This window comes from Acomys russatus, chromosome 22, assembly GCF_903995435.1.
Source record: "Acomys russatus chromosome 22, mAcoRus1.1, whole genome shotgun sequence".
NCBI lineage: Eukaryota > Metazoa > Chordata > Mammalia > Rodentia > Muridae > Acomys > Acomys russatus.
Genome location: NC_067158.1, coordinates 42867778 through 42887208, shown reverse-complemented (window position 1 = coordinate 42887208; position 19431 = coordinate 42867778). Strand labels below are relative to the sequence as shown.

The following is a 19431-nucleotide window of genomic DNA, read 5'->3' as shown; positions in this document are numbered from 1 at the left end:
TTAACCCTAGTCATGTGCCATGCTTTATCCCTTTTATGACATTCTTCCACTGTGGCTTTGTGAGTGCCACTCTCTCTCTCAAAGTTTTCTGTCTTGTCTGCTGGCTTTCTCGCCTCTCTTTTAATGTTACAGTTCCCCCAGTCTCTATTAGTCCCCTTTCCCTTCACTCATTGGGCACTCATCAAACTTTTATTGTGTATTTATGTTCCTGGCATTGTATCAGGCAATGATGTTTGTTCTCCATGACTTCCCTGGATGACAGTAAATAAAGCCATGGCTTTCACTATAAAGACAGCAGCTAAAACATCCTTACACCCTTAATACCAATTCTTCTGTAAGTTCCAGACCCTAGATCCCCAACCACATGTTTGACAAAACTTCCCAGATGTTTTATAGGATGTTTATAAACCTACCACTTTAAAAAAAAAAAAAAAAGCAATTTGCATAAAGGTTTCAAATAATCAGTGAAAAAAATAAAATGCAAGCACAAGACAGTTCAAATCAGTTCCATAAAAAGGGAAAAGAGAAAGAGGCAAATTAGAATTTATGGTAAAATTTAAAAAAATAGGTAAGTCCAAAAGCTACCTATTAAAAGACTAAGACTGGGTTAAAATAAACCAGCTGTTGCTTTATGTTGCATACCTACAACAAAATGGTGGAAGTTAAATATGTCTCAGGAAAAACAAGAGAGAGAGAGAGAGGAAGAAGGTGGGAGGAAGAGGAGAAGAAGAAATAATTCAAGACATGGACAATTTAAAATGCAACAAAAATGTCCCATAGCTGGTGGTGGTCGCCCACACCTTTAATCCCAGGACTCGGGAGACAGAGGCAGGTGGATCTCTGAGTTAGAGGCCAGCCTGGTCCACAGAGTGAATTCCAGACATAGAAACCCTGTTTTGAAAAACAGAGCAAGAAAAAAAAAATCCCCAAACTGGCCCCAAATGTATCAAAAACAATTACCTGGCCCAGGAGAGTCAGGAGGAGTATCATGAAGAAGCATGGGAGGTCTGAATCTTGCTAAAGGAACGGAGCCCAAAACATCATCTCTACCAAGACATTCTGATAATCATTCCTATGCTAAAACCTTAAAAATTAGAATTATCAAACCTATTTCCAAGACTAAAACCAAACAATGTCATCCAACAGTATACAAACAATACGTGGCAAGACCCAAGTCACTCGTACCATCAAAGCCCCAGGGGCTAGAATTGAGCCCTATTGAGTGACCACACTGTATCTAGTTTCATTTGCTATTTCCATCTGTCAATTCTGTACCTTTCCCATCTGAGAGAACTCTAAATACTTACATGTTCTCCATTCATCAGGGTGTTTAAAGGGAAACGCTAGCCCATTATCAATTGCAGCTACTTTGATGAGCAATTCTTTATTAATCCAGTTTGATTCCTAAAGGGAAGAAAAATGATCTATTGATACATTCTATAAAAAAAAATTTCAAAGGGATCAATTGCAATAATTACTGAGGTTTCAGGGCATGCTCTCTTGAAAATGTATAAAATTAGAATTAGGTTTCCAGAAAGAATTAAAAAAAAAAAATCACACAAGAAAGAAGAGACAATCTTTATAAACAGTGAACATTTCATAATTGCTATTTTTTCAATGATTTATTATTTATTATATATACAATGTTCTGCTTGCCTGTGTGCCTGCACACCAGAAGAAGGTACCAGATCTCATTATAGATATAGTTTCTGTGGTTGTTGGGAATTGAACTCAGGACCTTTGGAAGAGCAGCCAGTGCTCTTAACCTCTGAGGCAGTTTTCCAGGTCCTGTTACTTTTCTTAAAATAATTATTTGATTTTATGTATGTAGGTGTTTCGCCTCCATGTACTCATGGTACAAGCAACGACCAGAAGAGGGCGACATAGTTCCTGGAACTGGAGTTACAGAGAGGGCTGTGAGGCACCGTGTGGGTGCTGGGAATTGAACTCAGGTTATCTGGAAAAGCAGCTAGTGATCTTAACCACTGAGCCATCTCTCCAGCCTCCATCAGTTTCTTCTGCTAAGCAAACTTTTAAGTTACTTTATTACTAACGTTTGTTTTTTGATACAGCTAAGTGCTATGCATACCAATTTTCAAATTTCCTGGATAACACTCAAACGTGCAAACGTCTCAAAGCGATGCAGGGGCTTGAGTGGCAGCTTGAGAACAGAGTGTGAACGGTGAAGAAATTATTTTAAAGATTCCACAAAGTGTACGCTGTTCTCAAACCGTCCTGAAAGTGTTTCTGATGTAAGCTGTCTAAAATCTACGCTTGTGAATGAGAATGGTCCCCACGGCTCACATGTTTGAATACTTTGTGCCCAGTTGGTGGAAATGTTTGGAAATGATTAGATGAGGTTTTGTTGGAGGAGGTGTGTCACTGCGGTTGGCTCTAAGTTTCAAAAGTCCATGACATTCCCAGTTAGCTCCCTGCCTTGAGCTCTCGGCTACTGCTCCGCCAGCACGCCTGCCTACCTGCTGCCATGCTCCCTGCTGCGACGCCCGCCGACTCCAATCCTCTGAAAGCCCCAATAAACTTTTCCTTTCTATAAGTTGGTTGTCTTGGTGCCTTTTCACAGCAATACAAAAGTAACGGTACCCAAAATTGATAGCAACGAATCTGAAATCTGTAATTCTGATAACGTAAAGCATCTATACAGTCTATTATGTAAGTTTAAGCCAGTTTGTTATGAGTAGAAGTATTTTCTTAAAAGTTCAGAGGAGGGTTTGGAGAGATTTCTCAGAGGTTAAGAGCACTGTCTGTTCTTCCAAAGGCCCTGAGTTCAATTCCCAGCAACCACAAGGTGTCCCACAACTATTTGTAGTGAGATCTGGTGCCCTCTTCTGGTGTGCAGACACACATATGGGCAGAATACTGTATAAATAAATAATAAATAAATAAGAAAATCTAAAAAAAGTTCAGAGGATATGATTCACAAGTAAACATACATTCTATTTTATTATGTAATGTTGTTATTATCTAACACTAAATTAAAACACTCAGAAAAGAAACAGAATCCGGAAATACAAACATGTCCCTAGATATCAGAAGCCATTATTGCATAAAAGGTAATGTGCCTAAAATTGTCAAAAGGCTTACAAAAGTACTGAATGAATATCATACGTGGTCGCCAATACACATAGAAAAGAGACAGGAGCCAGGTGGTCGTGGTGACGCCTTTAATCCCAGCACTCGGGAAGCAGAGGCAGGCGGATCACTGTGAGTTCGAGGCCATTCTGGTCCACAAAGTGAGTCCAGGACAGCCAAGGCTACACAGAGAGACCCTGTCTCAAAAAAACAAAAACAAAAACAAAAACAAAAACAAAAACAAAAAAAAGAAAAAGAAAGAAAGAAGGAAAGGAAAAAGGAGGGGGTGCATTGTTCTAGAAGTGTAGTACAGACCTGGGAATATAACTTTGTTGGTAAAATGCTTTGCAGCACAAAACCAAGACCCCGAGTTTTATACCCATAACTCTTGTAAAAACCCAGGTTTAGCAGTGCACACCTGTAATGCTAGTGCCAAGAAGACAGAGAGAGACAGATTCCAGGAACTCAATAGCCAGCCAGCCTAGCTTACTTGGCAAGCTTCAATGAAATATCCTGTCTCAAAAACAAGGGGGATGGCTTCTGAGGAATGACACCCAAAGCTGACCCCTGGCCTTCACATATAGTTGCTCATAAACATCCAACTCCAAACACATATAAAATGCAATGTGATAGAAGAAAGAAAACAGAGAAAAAGGAACAGAAACCAAGAATCTATCTGGGTGGGCAGTGAACACATGTAATCCAGCACTTGGGAAACAGAATTAAGAATTCAAAGTCAACTACAGCTATAGAGCAAGTTTGAGGCCAGCCTGGGCTATGTGAGACCCTGAGATAAAAAAGTAAAAAATAAAACCAAGCCGGGCACTGTGACACACACCTATAATCTCAGCACTCAGGAGGCAGAGGCAGACTTCTGTGAGTTTGAGGTCAGCCTGGTCTACAAAGCGAGCCCAGGACAGCCAAGGCTACACAGAGAAACCCTGTCTTGAAAAACCAAAATAAATAAATAAATAAATAAATAATAAATAAAACCAAACAACAAAAATAAGCCCCCATTACCAGCAGCAACAAGGTAAAGAACTTCAAGAAATTTGTTTTATTTTATTTTATTTATTTATTTATTTTTTTAGTTTTTTGAGACAAGGTTTCTCTGTGTAGCCTTGGCCATCCTGGACTCACTTTGTAGATCAGGCTGGCCTCAAACTCACAGCGATCCACCTGCCTCTGCCTCCAGAGTGCTGGGATTAAAGGCATGCGCCACCACCGCCCGGCTCTTGTTTTATTTTTTTTTTAAGTTTTTTGAAACAGGGTTTCTCTGTGTAGCCTTTGCTGTCTTAGAACCCACTTTGTAGACCAGGCTGGCCTTGAACTCACAGAGATCCATCTGCCTCTGCCTCCCGAGTGCTGGGATTAAAAGTGTGCACCACCCACAGCCCGGCCAAGAAATTTGTTATATAAACTGAATATATACCTTTACTCACTAAACTTTCCTTACCTCACTTTCAATTTTCTTCGCATATTTCATGCTTTCATATTTGACAAGCCAATTATCATTTCCCCTGTCTTTAAAAAGAAACAAGTCTGTTAGTTGATATTTGCAGATAGTGTGGCTTCATACTAAGGGGCGAAATCTAATCCCCTAGTTTTTGAGATTTTTGTTGGTTTTCTGTACCACAGATTATGAATATGGTGACTAGTCTTATGTCAAACTGTTATCTGAAAGGAAGGAACCTCAATTGAGAAAAATGCCTCCATAAGATCTGGCTGTAAGGCATTTCATTAATTAGTGGTTGTTAGGGGAGGGCCCAGCCTATTGTGGGTGGTCCTGGGTTCTATAAGAAAGCAGTTGAACAAGCCATGGCGAGCAAGCCAGTAAGCAGCACCCCTCCATGGCCTCTGCACCAGCTCCTCCCTCCAGGTTCCTACCCTGTTTGAGTCCCTGTCCTGACTTCATTTGATGATGAGCAGCAATTTGGAAGCATAAGCCAAATAAACCCTTTCTGCCCTAACTTGCCTTTTGGCCATGGTGTTTCATCACAGCAATAAAAACCCTAGCTAAGACAACAGAAAAGTTATGATTTAACACAACTTTAAAAACACGGTCAGTATAAGCTGATTTTTACTAAACTTTCCTCTGTGCTAGATTATTGTCTTAAGTGCTTCACCTGTATTAACTGGTTTGACCCTCAGAACCACTCTGTAAAGTAAGGGCAATGGCTAGGGCAGGGTTAATTTATTTGAGGAAGAAAGCACATTCACCCTGGCTGGTAGGCACACTCAAAGTAGCCTCACCCAATGTCAACATTCGAGTACTCTGGACCAGTTTTAATATTAACCTAAGACCATTTAATTAAGAAAGTCAATTGAGAAAATTATATGATGCTTTTCAGAAGCTAATATAATGAAAAACAAACTTAAAAGCAGTGGTTCCCAAGCTGTAGGCCACTTAGGAATTACCAGGAGGCCTTGTGAAGCAAAGGCCTGGCCCTGACCTGTAATTTCTGCAGAGGGTGGTATTTGAGAAGATGCATATTGAATAAGTTCTCCTGAAATACTGCCTTGAGAGTCCAGGGAGCCAGTTTTGACCTCCTCACAGTACAGCACAAACAGAAAGCTTAATGTTTCACAGTCAAAATAATAGTTACCAACATCAAAATAAGAATTTTCTCATGTATGGAGATAGCATTTCTAGTCTCTGGCTTTGTCCTGCTTTTAGGCAACTCCACCTCAGGGTACAGGAAGTGTTCTCTGTGCCCTAATATGAATCAGGTCCTCAGCACAGGACTACCTGGCCAGGAGGGTCAGTGCTGCCTCTGTTCTCCAAGATGGAAGAGGACTGGGCCTTGGGATTCTCTTGAACCAACAGTTATGGCTTTGGTTTACAACGGAAGAGACTGAACAAACGAGAGAAGTCAGTACCTGTGTTTCTGATGATGTAATCCAAGATTACTAATCTTTCAAACTGCGACTGAAACTGTTTTCTAATATTTTCAGGCAGAGGCTCAGCTTCAAACCTCCTAAGCCAATACTCAGCCTCCTTGTAATCTTTCATAAACAGCTGAAAGGAACCGACCTGTAATTTCAAGAACTATAGTTAGAGAGGAAAGCACAAGCATAAAGGCGCTGGCGCACACCTTCAATGCCAGCACCGAGGCAGCAGATACAGGCGGATCGCTGTGAGTTCAAGGCCGGCCTAGTACACAAAGAGAATCCAGGACAGCCAAGGATACACAGAGAAACCCAGTCTCAAAAAACCAAAACCAAACAAACAAAAAACCCCCAAAACAACAAAAACAAAACAAAACACCAACAAAAAGAATGCAACTTCCTAAAAATAGGCATCAAAGTGACATTAACTGAGAGGCCAAACTGTACACTGTCTTGGTTATTCCATGACATTGTAATTTTCTCACTGAAGCAGCGTTTCTGTATTTATTTCATAACATCAGGTAAAAGAATAAAATAAAATTTAAAATACAATGGATTCTTTAGGCAGGTCAAAGCTTGTGTTATAAATTTTAAAAATTTAATCGACTGACTATCGCCTTTCTAATGGATTTAAAAACTCTTTTCCTTGAATATATGGCTATTTGAAGATGCATTTTTATTATTAAAATTACAAGTTAAATACATTGATATCAGAATACAAATTTCATCAGCAGATGACATACAGTAATGAGTGACCTACTCTGCCTCATAATTGTAAACAAATAAATCACCACAAAGAAGCTTGCTGCCCAGCTTAACATTTTAAATGCTTGTTAGAAATTTTAGCTTCCTTTAGTCACATTTATTTTAGCACATCCAAGAAAATAGTAAAAAAGTCCGAAATGACTGCCTGGAATGCAATTAAATAGAAAAATAGATAGTAAATTTTTACTCAATTCTTTAGACACTTGCACAGCAACAATAAAATTATAAGTGAAATGTATTTTTTAAAAATGCTAGATATTTTTCTGGGATGCCTTTTCCATTAGCTTAGCCAGGAACCAAAAGATCCTCGGGTTTATTTGAAAATGGTAAATAATAAACCTGGCTGGTAGAGAACACACACAGTGTTTTTCCTGAGTCTATGCTACTTGCCAACTACCTGATGTGAAGGTCTTCAGTGTCCTAGCAACCTGAAAGGCAGCTGTTGTTTTCATCTCACTTCATAAAAACTAAGATGGGAACCTAGTTCTAACTCTAAGTCTAGACCTGTGCTTTTCACAGCAACTTTACAAAGCCTTTCACACCACTTCTTGACTCGTCCTAATTCAGTAAGCTTCCTTCCCAGAAAAGAACTGAGTACCGAGCATGCCCGCCAAGTGCTGGCACCCACACTCTGTCTGGGCATCCTTTTTCTATCCCCTCAGAGCTCCTTAGGAAATATATTTCCTGCTGCAAAGCTGAAAGCAAAGCTCATTGGAGTGGCTTACCTTGGGAGGAAGTCCTATCCGATGGAACTTTCTACCTACTTTTGGCACTTTCTCTAAGGCATACTTTTTGCCTCTTGATTTTGCCCGGTCGATAGCACTGTAGTTAAACGTCTCACTGACAAGCCAGACCACCTAGAAAAATGGTTAAAGTTGGGATCAAAGTGTTGCTGTTCACACAGACCATCAGATTCACTCTAAAGCTGTAAAGGAGCAAGATCTAATCCTCTAACAAAGCTCATAGAGAACCTATAAAACACAAAGGTCAGAGAATTTTAAATGGCCTATATTTCTTTCAAAAAAGGTATTAAAAAAACAGTTGAAAGTTTTCAGTGGAAAAAAATAAGAGCCTTGAAATACAGAACTTAGAAAGGAAGATTTTGAAGAAGGCGTCAAATGAAATTACATAAAGGCCCCAAAGAACACAGGGGCAGTATTATGGTACCAAGAGGTCTCTAGAGCTATCCCTGACTCTTTTCTGCTTTCTAAATACTAGCCCTTTCCCCCTTTTTTGTTAGCATCCTGTGAGCTCACAGAAACAAGAGATATCTCCCTTGGCTACTGTACGGACCTATACCAGAGAGCATGCTACCAGCTGCTCCAGACTTCTGAATTACCACAAAGGGAACTCCACTTTAGGCGCTATCACTGGGAATTATCACTCAAGTGTCCACAAGTAAATAAGCTCTAAGTACAGGTATGGTCTGAAGGCAAACTTTCCTTTACCTTTGTCTTAGGCACAATGCCCAGCCGAAGCTTGGCATCCACCAGGTAGGCGCCAGCTTCAGACAGGTAGCCCTGGTTAGGAAGCAGGCAGCCTCGGCCAAAGCAGCAGGGACAGCAAACCTTATGGAAGTACTTGGTCCACTTTGGGTTCAGCTGGCTGTAAGGCTCTTCTGATTTGGGTTTAAACACACCAATAATATTCTATGGGGGGGGGGGAGGTAGAAATCCTATTAGACTTTTAAGGACAGGTGGTTAGCGATTACCAAATGCATGGCAATAAATAAGATTCACACATAACTCACAAGTACTAAGATGACTGATTCCAATCACACTGTAAGAATTAACTGCAATTTAAAATCAATAATCCCCAGTATCAGTGGTTTTCAAACTTTGCTCTAACAAACTTTAGAGGCCTCATGCCATTTAATCAGATTAATTTCATGTGTTTTGTATTACTGTATTTACAAAATAACATTGGATATGCCCCCTTTCTCCACTCACCTGACCCCCTGGCTAGCTGATTTCAAACTCACAATCTTAAGAGGTTCTCCTGCCTCGGGCTGCTTTTTATAACAGTGTTGTATATTACTTATGGTCTGCTAAATATCCAATTATACACCCACTCACTATCCCTGCTGTGCTAAATATTCTAAAAAGAGGAGGAGTCCATTCCAGTTTATCTCCAGTACTCAGAACAGAACTGTAGACCAGGCTGGCCTCCAACTCTGCCTCCCAGAGTGCTGGGATTACTGGTGTGTGCCACCACGCCCAACTCAAGTAATTCTTAAAAACTGACTTAAAAATAACAAACTGAACATCTATACAATCAGCAGCCTTTACCTAAGATTTCTCCTGTTATGTTTTTCAGGAACCCACCTTAAGTCTCTCACAGCAAGAAAATTTTTGGCCATGGGTGTTGTCACACACTCGTAATCCCAGCACTTAGTGGATTAGCTAAGGCAGGAGCACAGTGAGTTCTGGGATGGCCGGAGACATGTAACAACATTCTTTTTTTTTCCTTTTTCTTTTTAAAATTTATTTATTTACTACATAAACAGTGTTCTGCCTACATGTATGCCTGCACACCAGAAGAGGTGTTATAGATGGTTATGAGCCACTATGTGGTTGCTGGGACTTGAACTCAGGACCTTTGGAAGAACAGTCAGTGCTCTTAACCTCTGAGCCATCTCTCTTGCCCCAAAATTCTTGTTGCAAAATAAAAAATAAAGAATAAAAAAATCTTTATAGGTGTCCAAAAGTTTCTACAATTGTTAGTACTAATCTAATAAAATATATTCATTAAATTCAAGGCTCAACTATCTCAGACAAATAAAAATACAAGCTGGGTGTAGTGGAGCACACCTTTATCTCCATACTCAGGAGGTAGAGGCAGACGGATCTCTGTGAGTTCAAGGCCAACCTGGTCTACGAGTTGAGTCGAGGACAGCCAAGGCTACACAGAGAGAACCTGTCTCGAAAAAACAAACAAACAAACAAACAAATGGAAGGGGGGCTGGTTTGGATGTGACCCAGCTGGTAGAGGGCTTGCCTGGCATGCCTTGGCTTCTAGCACCAGAACCACATAAACCCAGGCAATACACACCTGTAAGCCCAGCACTCACAAGGCAGGCAGAGCAGGTGTTCACCAGCCTGCGACACATAAGATCCTGTCTCTAAAATTCCTACTCCCTTATAAAAGAAATGTGTGTTTGACCATGGCACATATACCCAGGTATTTGTTGTTGTTTTTAAAAATCACTTTTAAAATATAACTTCAATTATTGGAAGTGGGGTTGAAATGAGAAACTTTCTCCCTCATGAAGAAGGACTGTAGGTTATGTACCACATGAAGCTTTTAGGAAAGAGCACCATTTCTGGAAAACTCTGGACTCAGTGGAAGAAAGTGCCTATCCACTTCTCTTTTCCACTCCAGAATCAGAGCTCACTTCCAGTTGCTGCACTCCAATGCCTCTTTTCCTTAGCATTCTGCTAGGAAATTATTCCTGGGGCATAAACTATACCTTAAAAAAATAAGCCAAGCATTGGGAAATGGCAATAGACAGGATTTGAAAGTTCCAACTTCCACTGTACTTGGTTAATATGGTATTATGGACTATAAAGGAGGGACTGTGAATATGAATTTAACGAATTCAAAAGTAAAAACGAGTATAAAATTAAATGCTTGAAATCAAACAGACAGTAACAGAATAGCAGACTACAATGCGAACTATCAACTCCATTTCTATATTATTGAGTGTTTAGTAAACAACAGAAACCACTGACCTTTATTTTGGAAAAGAGGGAACAAACAGATGTAACAGGAAAATAGTTTCAGAAACTCAGACAGTTCACATTTACAGCAGTGTCTTCCAAGATTTATATAATACATGTGAAGTTCTCACCATTTTAGAATCCTTCACAAAGTAACTTCCACTTGACCCTTGAGAGATTCTTTCTGGTAAAACTCCAACGTCTATTGCTTGCTCTGCTCTCAGTATGATATCAGCAAATTCTGGATCTCCCACGAATGAATTTATTTCTGAAATAACAGCAATCACTGCATTAGACCAGCTGTGTGCATATACATCCTACTGACCTGTGGGAGTGGCTTCAGGAAGTAAGTAAGGTACAGATAGTCAGCTTTGATTCCCTTGGCTGATCGTGTGTGTGTGTGTGTGTGTGTGTGTGTGTGTGTGTGTGTTTTCACCCCAGGGGTGCATCTGTGTGCATTTGGGTGTACACACATGGAGGCCAAAGGTCAAACTTGGATGTTCCTCCTTTTAAAAATATTTAGATGTTTTTCTTTTCTCTCTTCTTTCTCTTTTGATGACTATGGGCATTTGGCAGCACATATGTCTGTGCCTGGTACCCTGGGAGGCTAGACAGGCTCAAAAGACAGCCTGCAACTGGAGTTACACAACTCATGTCTTCTGGAAGGTCAGTCAGGGTTCCAATCCATCTCTTGAGCTCCATCTCCTTAAACATTCATTCATTTACTCATTTACTGTTTGATAGGTGTTCATGTTTTCATGCATGGAAGCCAGAGGACAACTTTAAGAATCTTTTCTGTTTCCGCCGCATGGGTCCTGAGGATCAAACTCTGGTGGTCAGGTGTGGCAGCAAGCATCCTTACCTCCCTGGACCCAGCTTTTTTGGGAGAATGGACAGGGTCTCTCTTTGGGAACTGGGGCCTGCCAATTAGCCTAGCCTGGCTAGCTGGTGAGCCCCAGGGATCACAAGAGCATTTACATCAGGGCCTCACCTCTCTCCACAGCCTCCCTACCCACACCCAACCCCAGTTCATGCTGCCCTGTTTTCCTTCCCTCACTACTGTACCCAACCTCTTTTCTTGGCTGCTAAAAGACAGCTCAAGATTTACTCCCCTCAAAACTCAACTCCCTATCTCTACCGCGTCTCCCAAACACAGCCACGCTGCTCTTCTCCAGGTGGTGCGGATGCTGTATCTTCAGGTTGCCTAGGCCAAAAACCTTGGATTCAACAATGATCTAACTCTCACTTTCCACATCTGACCTATCAACAAGCTGTAAGTATCCAAGACACAAACTCAAAACCTCTACTCCTACAATGAAATCACCCCATCAACTCCTTCCTAAATTGTATCAACCCAATTCACAGTCATGTCACTCCTTTGTATCAAACAAAGTTACAAAAGATTTCCCATTTCACTCTAAGCCTCTACCTTCCCTGGCCCAACTCCTGATAATCTCCACTTTATTTGAGCATATCTCCTGATTTGTTTCGTGCTCTGAGCAGACAAGAATTTTTTTACTGTTGTGTCCCCAGAACGTGTAGTTCCCGTAGTTCCCAGAACATAATAAGCAGGCAACAATCACCTGTTGATAAATTAATAAGGAATCATTTAGGATGCAAAGACAAGCCGAAAGCCACTTCCACTTTAATTTGGAAGGTACTTCAATTTTCTGTGTACATTATTATGAAAATTCAAAACACAATCTGCTTTCTTTAATTCAGACAGAAATAAAAATGTTAACTATTTTTTTAAGTCTTTGCTGACAAAAATATTACAAAAAAAGACTATTTGGACATACTTTGCCTACTCAAGAGAATAAGCAAAGTAGTTTAATCATGTCTATACAACCAAGATGCTCATTCCAAACAATCCTTAAGAACGAAGCGGCGAACCTTGGTGACTCTGGATAGGGATCAATGTGTAGTGGGCATCCGTATTTATTTGAATAATACAGGCACCAGTAACCATTAGTCAAATGATATGTCTTCCACATCAGAGATTTACAGGTTCCTTTAAAAATATTTATAATTCCCGTGCATGAAAGTTTTACTGCATGTATGTATATGCAACATGTGCCCGCCTGGCACCTGACAGGGCAGAAGACAGTGCTGGATCCCCCTTCAGTTGGAACTGGTTGCAAACAGCCGTGTGGGTGCTGGGAACTGAACCCAGGTCCTCTCGTGAGCAGAGCCATCTCTTCAGCCCCAGTGGATGGCTTCTTAAAAGCAGAAGAATCTTGCAAAGTTATTTACTTCAACCTTATTCCTAGTGCTAGGGTGCCTTTCAAAATATATCCCCAGCAAGTGATCATGAGAGGGAATGTACACAAAATGATTTCAAAGAACTATCATTTCTTTTCCTTACTGATGTTTTTTGTATGCATAAAAACAAACACAAACCTCTTTTTCCAGAAATGAAGTCTCTCGCAGCTTCGCTCTCTACCCTTGACCTCCTATCTGGAGCAAAGTCAAAGTCTACTTACCCCCATGTTCCCCCAAGTCTCTCACTCTTCACCTCCACCTCAAAGTGTTCAGGCTTTCCATGGCCTAGTTTCCTACCTAGTTCATGCCTCCATTTTTCTTTTCTTTGAGATTAAAAAAAAAAAAAAAAGCTGTATTATTTTTATTTTACATGTATTACTGGCATATTTGTAAGTGCACCAAGTGCCTGGTGCCTGCGGAGGCCAAGGCGGGCTTGGAGTCCCTGGCACAGGAGTTACAGATGGCAGTGAGCTTGCCATGTATGTAGTGATCTTACACACTGAGCCGTCTCTCCAGGGCCATGCTTTAGTTTTCCACGGTTTCTCCATAAGACAGGGCTTCCAGAACCAAGAAACCCACTGCAGAAGAGAGACGCTCTAGTCTTGATAGCAACTCAAAACAAGAGGCCTTATGATGCTGCCGTACACTGCCAGTTTATAATAAAATGACTCAACTCAGAGACCACTGTGGTCCCTCCCATCTTCAGCAGACCCTTTGGATACTACACCTACACAGTTACTATTAAATGTTACTTAACTGGCACGTGGGTTACACTTTAGAGTTTATCACACAGATTCTCCTCCGTGCAGTCAAGGAATTCACAACCACTCTCTAAATATTTAGTAATTCAGCTTCAAACAAAAATAAGATAAGCCAAGAGGGATTTCTGCACAATAAGCCAGGATATTCTGAGCCTCTTAATCAAACAGTAGCCTTCCCACTGGAAATGGCCATTCTCTTATTTGAAGATGCCCTGGATTTACCAACACAATCTATAAAGGTATTTATATGTTTAAAAGCAAACAAACAACAACAACAACAAAACCCAACCAACCATCCAAACAAACAAACAAACCTGGTCCTTCTTTTATTATCATGAGAAAAGGCTACTTCCCAACTATTTTCAAATCAAAGCAATTGGTTTTCAGTAGCTAATTTTTCACTAACTGTGTCCTTGGCAATTACATCCTACAGCTCCGCATATTTTGGTGATTTAAGTACACATCAGTAGTGGGTTTAACTTGAAGAACACCCACAGATATCACATTGTTTTGTGCCTGATGTGCCATGGATAATCTGGTTGGAGTGTCAGTAGTAGAAGACATAGTTAATTGTATTTTCTTTTTGGGAAGGGCTATATAAGGAACTACACTTAAGAGTCCCTTGAGTACCACTATACTACACTCCTGGCTCTTCTTGATGAAATTATGTTCATACTTTTTGTTTGTTTGTTTTTGTTTTCCGAGACAGGATTTCTCTGTGTAGCCCTGGCTGTCCTGGACTTCCTTTGTAGACAAGTCTGGCTTTGAACTCACAGTAATCGCCTGTCTCTGCCTCCTGAGTGCTGGGATTAAAGGCTTACGTTCATACTTTTAAGGAATAAACTTATTTTGATTTGTGTCCACGTTAGAAAATTCTCAAATTTTTCTTTCTTCTTTTAAAAAGGATTTTTAATTAAGAGTATGTGTGCAGTGTGTGTGTGTGTGTGTGTGTGTGTGTGTGTGTGTGTGTGTGTGTGTGTGTGTGTGTGTGTGTGTGTGTAGAGATGCCTCCAGGGTCCACAAGAGGGCACTAGTGTTGTGAACTGCCCTACCTGGGTTTCAGGAACTGAACTTTACTTGGGTCTACTACTACAAGAGCAGTGAGCCTTCTTAACTCTCCAGTCATCACTTTGGTCCTCAAAAGTACTTTCTAAGGAGAACCTCAATATTATCTTTTCAACACCATTTGGGTCACCTCTGAGAGGGGCTGGCCTCGTAGTCAAGTTCCAGCCTTTCTCGGGTTTCTGATTTTCAAAGGCATCCATCCAGCTTACCGGCTGACTTGTCTTTACTGTTCCCACAGAAAACCAAGCTTCCCACGACTCTCATTCACTGTTCAGTAAAAACTGTAACAAAATGACCTGAAATCTGGGAAAGCACAGAACTTTGTTCTGATTTCTGATGTGTTACATGAACAGACCTCAATAAATCAGTCTAAAAAGTTAACAAAGTGTCCGTTTGACCACACCAAAGGCTATTGTGGGTGCTCTGGAAAGGTCAGTCCCTAAAAAGCTATTGTGTTTCCTTTTACAGTGGCAGGACGTCAGCAGGCATGGTAACAACATGGTTTCATTGAAATACGTCAACAAGTACTCATCCATCCTTGAAGATTAAACTACATCTTACCGACTAGTTAGAATTTCTTCTAGAAAAAGTGCTAATGAGTTTTGTGATTAAACAAGCCTCAAAGGTTCCATCTGATGCCACTCTCCTGGTCCTCTCCTCTAAGACCTGTGTCCCAGGCCTCCCAGGAACCTTTAGCTTTTCCCTGTCAGGTCCCATACACAGCCCATCAGAATTGTGCTAATGACCATTACCTCCACTGGGCTACTAAGCTGTGTTGGGACATAGTCAACCACAGGCCACCATTTGATACAGGTCACTACTGTTTCTACTGGCACCCAATAAATAATCAAATATTTGAGAATGGTGTCCATTTCTATAACAAATGGATAAGAATAGCCACAAATTTTGTTTTGTTTTGTAGATAAGGCCAGGCTGGCCTTGATCAGTATGTACCCAAAACTGGCCTTAAACCCATGCTGGATTCTCCTTGCCTCAGCTGTCTCTGTGCTAGAATTACAGGAGAGAGTCAGTATTTTCAGCTTGTAATAACTGTATTTTAAGCACTGGCTGAGCAATAAACTTTATTACCATAATTGCTTGCTTTCAAAGCTCAGTAATGGTGGACTGTCAAGACACAGGAAACATGTATCCTTATAAAACTTTCCCTAAAATAGTTAAGGCCTCTTGATCCTTGAGCAGGCAACACAGCTATCACCAGTTATCAGAATTCCTTCCTCTGAAATGGGCTTCAGGAAGGTATATTTCTGCCTTTTTATTTACTTTTTACATTTACTTATTTCATCTTATGGTGTGAATGTTTTGCCTTTGTGTATGTGCATCATGCGCATGCCTGGTGTCATGGAGATCAGAGACTGCATCAGATGCCAAGGAAGAACTGGAGTTACAAAAGCTGTGAACCACCATGCGGATGCTGAGTCCTCTGTTAACTGTCAGGCCCTCTCTCTACCCCCTGCTTCTTTCTAAAACCCTTTATTTTTACCTTTTCTTTCTTTCTTTTAGAGAGGGTGAGTGAGTGAGTGAGACTATCTTGCTATGCAACCCTGGCCAGCACGGTACTTACTGTATACAGCCCAGGCTAGCCTTGAACTCATGACTGTCCTTCTGTTTTCCCCATCTAACTACTGAGATTACAGGTATGTACCACCACGCCAAGCTATGATCTATTATTACACATGACGTGCAGAGCACTATGCCCAGCATGCACAACCAGCACACAGGTATTAACTACCATCTTTATTATAATCTGAATCACTGACATGGACGACTGAACACTGACTTAACATTACACTTTATTCGACTTCTAGACTTTGCCAACTACACTGTTAATATAAAGATAATAGGTGCATGACATTCTCCACTGGCTCAAGAACATAAAGCTCAGCTGCGCACAGTGACGCATGCCTTTAATCTCAGCACTCTGGAGGCAGAGGCAGGCGGATCGCTGTGAGTTTGAGGCCAGCCCTTTCTACAAAGCGAGACCACGATAGCCATTAAAGATGGTTTTCATGACAACTGAATGGTGGGTAGGTAAACAGACAAAAACAAAACAAAACAAAACACTTTTAAAATAATTAAACTTAAAAATCTAGTTAAATTATTCCATCATAAACCCTTTAAAAGTCTTAAACATTTTAATTAGTTTTTAAGTTTGAAACTATTTTAATATCCTATAAAAACTAAAAACCTATATAACACACCAAAGTAGCAGTTGTTTTATAACACAAAGTTCTATCGCAAAATGGACAAAGTTCAGGACCTGGGAAAAAAAAAGAAAGAAAAACGAAAAAGAAAGAAAGAAAGAGGTAGGCTGCTTAGTTTTACCACTTCCTGGATATCTGACTTTGTGCAAACTACTTACTGTTTAAGTTCTACCGAGTCATTACAATTTTATTAATTTTCAGCTCTCACAACAAAGAGGGTCAGTGACAACTAGCCTACTGTGTGCTGCTGTAAGAACTGATGCAATGTCAAAAAATCATCTTAACAAACGGTAAACTGTGATATAAACATCACCACTGGGAAGCTAGGAATTCTGATTATCCACTTGTATTCTAACTACTGTATTCTTATCCTCTTTTGACTTTTTCAAGCCTTACTAGTATTTACAACAAACAGGAGGAAAAAAAAACCCTGTCAAACAGTAAGTGCTTTTAAGACCTGAGGCTTTATTTAAATCTAACACACAAGGTAACTCTGGGGCAAGAAAAGGCTAGTAGCAGCCATATGGATCTCAGCTACCTCACAGACTGGATCCTACATCATATATGGCCAGGTGTCCACTGCAGCTGGTTGAACAGAGGTTCATTTGTAAAAGCGGAAAAACTTCTCACGGCTTTGCTCTGTTAGTCCGTCCATCTGCCAATGCCGCGGTAATGACCGGCATGCATTTAATGCAGGTCAGAGACAGATTCCTTTAGGTCTCTTATTAGAGTGTTTGTGTTTGAATAAAAGTTCAGTTAGAACTCCTGAATTGCTCTGTCCAAAATCCTTTCAAGTCACATTAGCTTATTAGTAGGTCAAGTAAAACTTAGCAACATCTGCAAAAATAAGCAATAGAAATAAAAACTACCTTCCTTGTGGCTTTTCCATAAACGGTCGCACATACCGCTTCTTTGGATCCATCCTAGCATCTATAAGTAGGACGGTTGTTTGTTTGTTTGTTTGTTTGTTTGAATAAGCCCATCTAGTGCCGGGTGGTAGTGCTCCTGCCTTTAATGCCAGCACCTGGGCGGCAGATGCAGGCGGATCTCTGGTCTATTGATGAAGTTCCAAGGCAGCCAGAGCTACATAGAGAAAACCCCGTATCAAAAACAAAAACAAAAAAAATCAACCAAACCAAAACAACCAAACCCACAAATAAACAAAAACAACAAGCCTGTCTGGACTCCAGATGACCTACTCCATGTCAAACTAGCCAAACTCCACTCCTCCGGCCCAAACTCGCCACACAGATACCGAGGCCTGCAATAGCATGCCCTAATTTTAGTTTAAACATCGTCTGTTAGCCTCCCTTTCAAAGGAAACCAGTCCACTTAAAATGAGCCCACATGATAATGAAAAGGTATTTTCCTTTTGAAACGCACAAATCTATTTTGCGGAGAGCTGGCTGCAGGATTTCACCCGCCTCTGCCCCCTCTGGCTAACGTCATAATAGCAACATTTAGCAGAAAGTTTTGAAACTTGTCTGCGCGGCAAATGGTCCTTTTTGTTTTTGTTTTTGTTTTTGTTTTACAACTCTAGGCTGTCATCCACCCAGCAAACTCACAACTCCGAGGCGAACTTTCTGGATCCTTGTCAGTTCTTAATTCGGAACTTAAGTCCAAACTTGAAACAAACAACTTACGGCACGGTCCTGGGTGAAGTTTCCCTCAATATTTGGTTCCCACTTGGACTGACTCTTTTGGGGAGCCTCAAGAGTGAGACTTTAGTGGTCCCTGTCTGCCTGCCACGGAGGGAGAGGTGAGAGGAAACTGAGGCAGGGAAGGGCGGGCTGCACGCAGAGGTCGGGCTGCGCGCGCATTCGGGTCGCACCTGAGTTCGGGACGCGGGTCTGGTCCAGCTCGGTGGAGGAGCTTAGAGAGGTCGACGTCACCGACAGGTCCTTGGTGGAGGGCTCGTTGGGGACGACCGCGCCCTCGTCCCGCTGCAGCCTCAAGGCGCTCCCGGGCGCGCCCCTCCGCGGCTGGGCCCAGGCGACTCGGGGCAGCAGCGGCTCCCGCTCCTCCTCCTCGTCTTCCGGGGGGCGGGTGGGCTCGCAGGCCTCCGCCATGGCCTCCGCGGGCGGTTCGGACGCTCAGAGCTGCCAAGCTCCTGGCTGGGACCTCAGCATCGCGCCAAACCGCGGCGGACCGCTCGCACCGACGCCACCTCACCAGTCGACCAGCCAGCGCCCGCCACGCCCAGCCGCCGGCCACGCCCCGCCCCTCGAGCCCCGGGACGCCCGCCTTACGCCTGCGCCGAAGGACCGGGGGTGGGACAAGCGAGGGTGGGGCGGGGCAGGGCGCAGCAAGCCACCTGTGTCTCTGCTCAGGGAGGTGTTGTGTGCAGTTGCTGCGGATCCAGCGTGGAGTCAGGACCAGCGTCGAGTCTTCGGAGGTGCATCCCTTCCAACCTAAATAGTCCTCCTTATTACTACATACATTATATACATTTATTTATTTCACTAGCACTTTCCACTAAAAGTTCATGAAGGCTGGGAGCTTCTCCTGTTTTTATAGCCCATATGTTATGTATTATTATTTGACTAAGTGCTTGCAATAGAGCGGGGAGCATCTCTCTAGACATAACCTAAGTCTTGTTACCATAATCTATACATTAAATATATTTATTTGGAACTAATATCGAGCAGGGAATTTCTG

General features: G+C 41.7%; 1 protein-coding gene across 1 annotated transcript in view; it reads right to left on the bottom strand.

The window, feature by feature from the left end:
* The window catches only part of Pi4k2b (phosphatidylinositol 4-kinase type 2 beta), a 29588-nt gene extending 10722 nt beyond the window's left edge, over positions 1-18866 (bottom strand). Inside the window, exons 1-7 of the mRNA XM_051164796.1 lie at positions 18605-18866; positions 10595-10731; positions 8193-8393; positions 7470-7601; positions 5971-6124; positions 4547-4614; positions 1308-1404 (exon numbers count right to left, since the gene is read on the bottom strand). Of these exons, the coding sequence (XP_051020753.1) occupies positions 1308-1404; positions 4547-4614; positions 5971-6124; positions 7470-7601; positions 8193-8393; positions 10595-10731; positions 18605-18842 (1027 nt within the window). The 5' untranslated portion in view covers positions 18843-18866. The remainder of the gene's footprint in view (positions 1-1307; positions 1405-4546; positions 4615-5970; positions 6125-7469; positions 7602-8192; positions 8394-10594; positions 10732-18604) is intronic.
* Between the last annotated feature and the right edge of the window lie 565 nt (positions 18867-19431).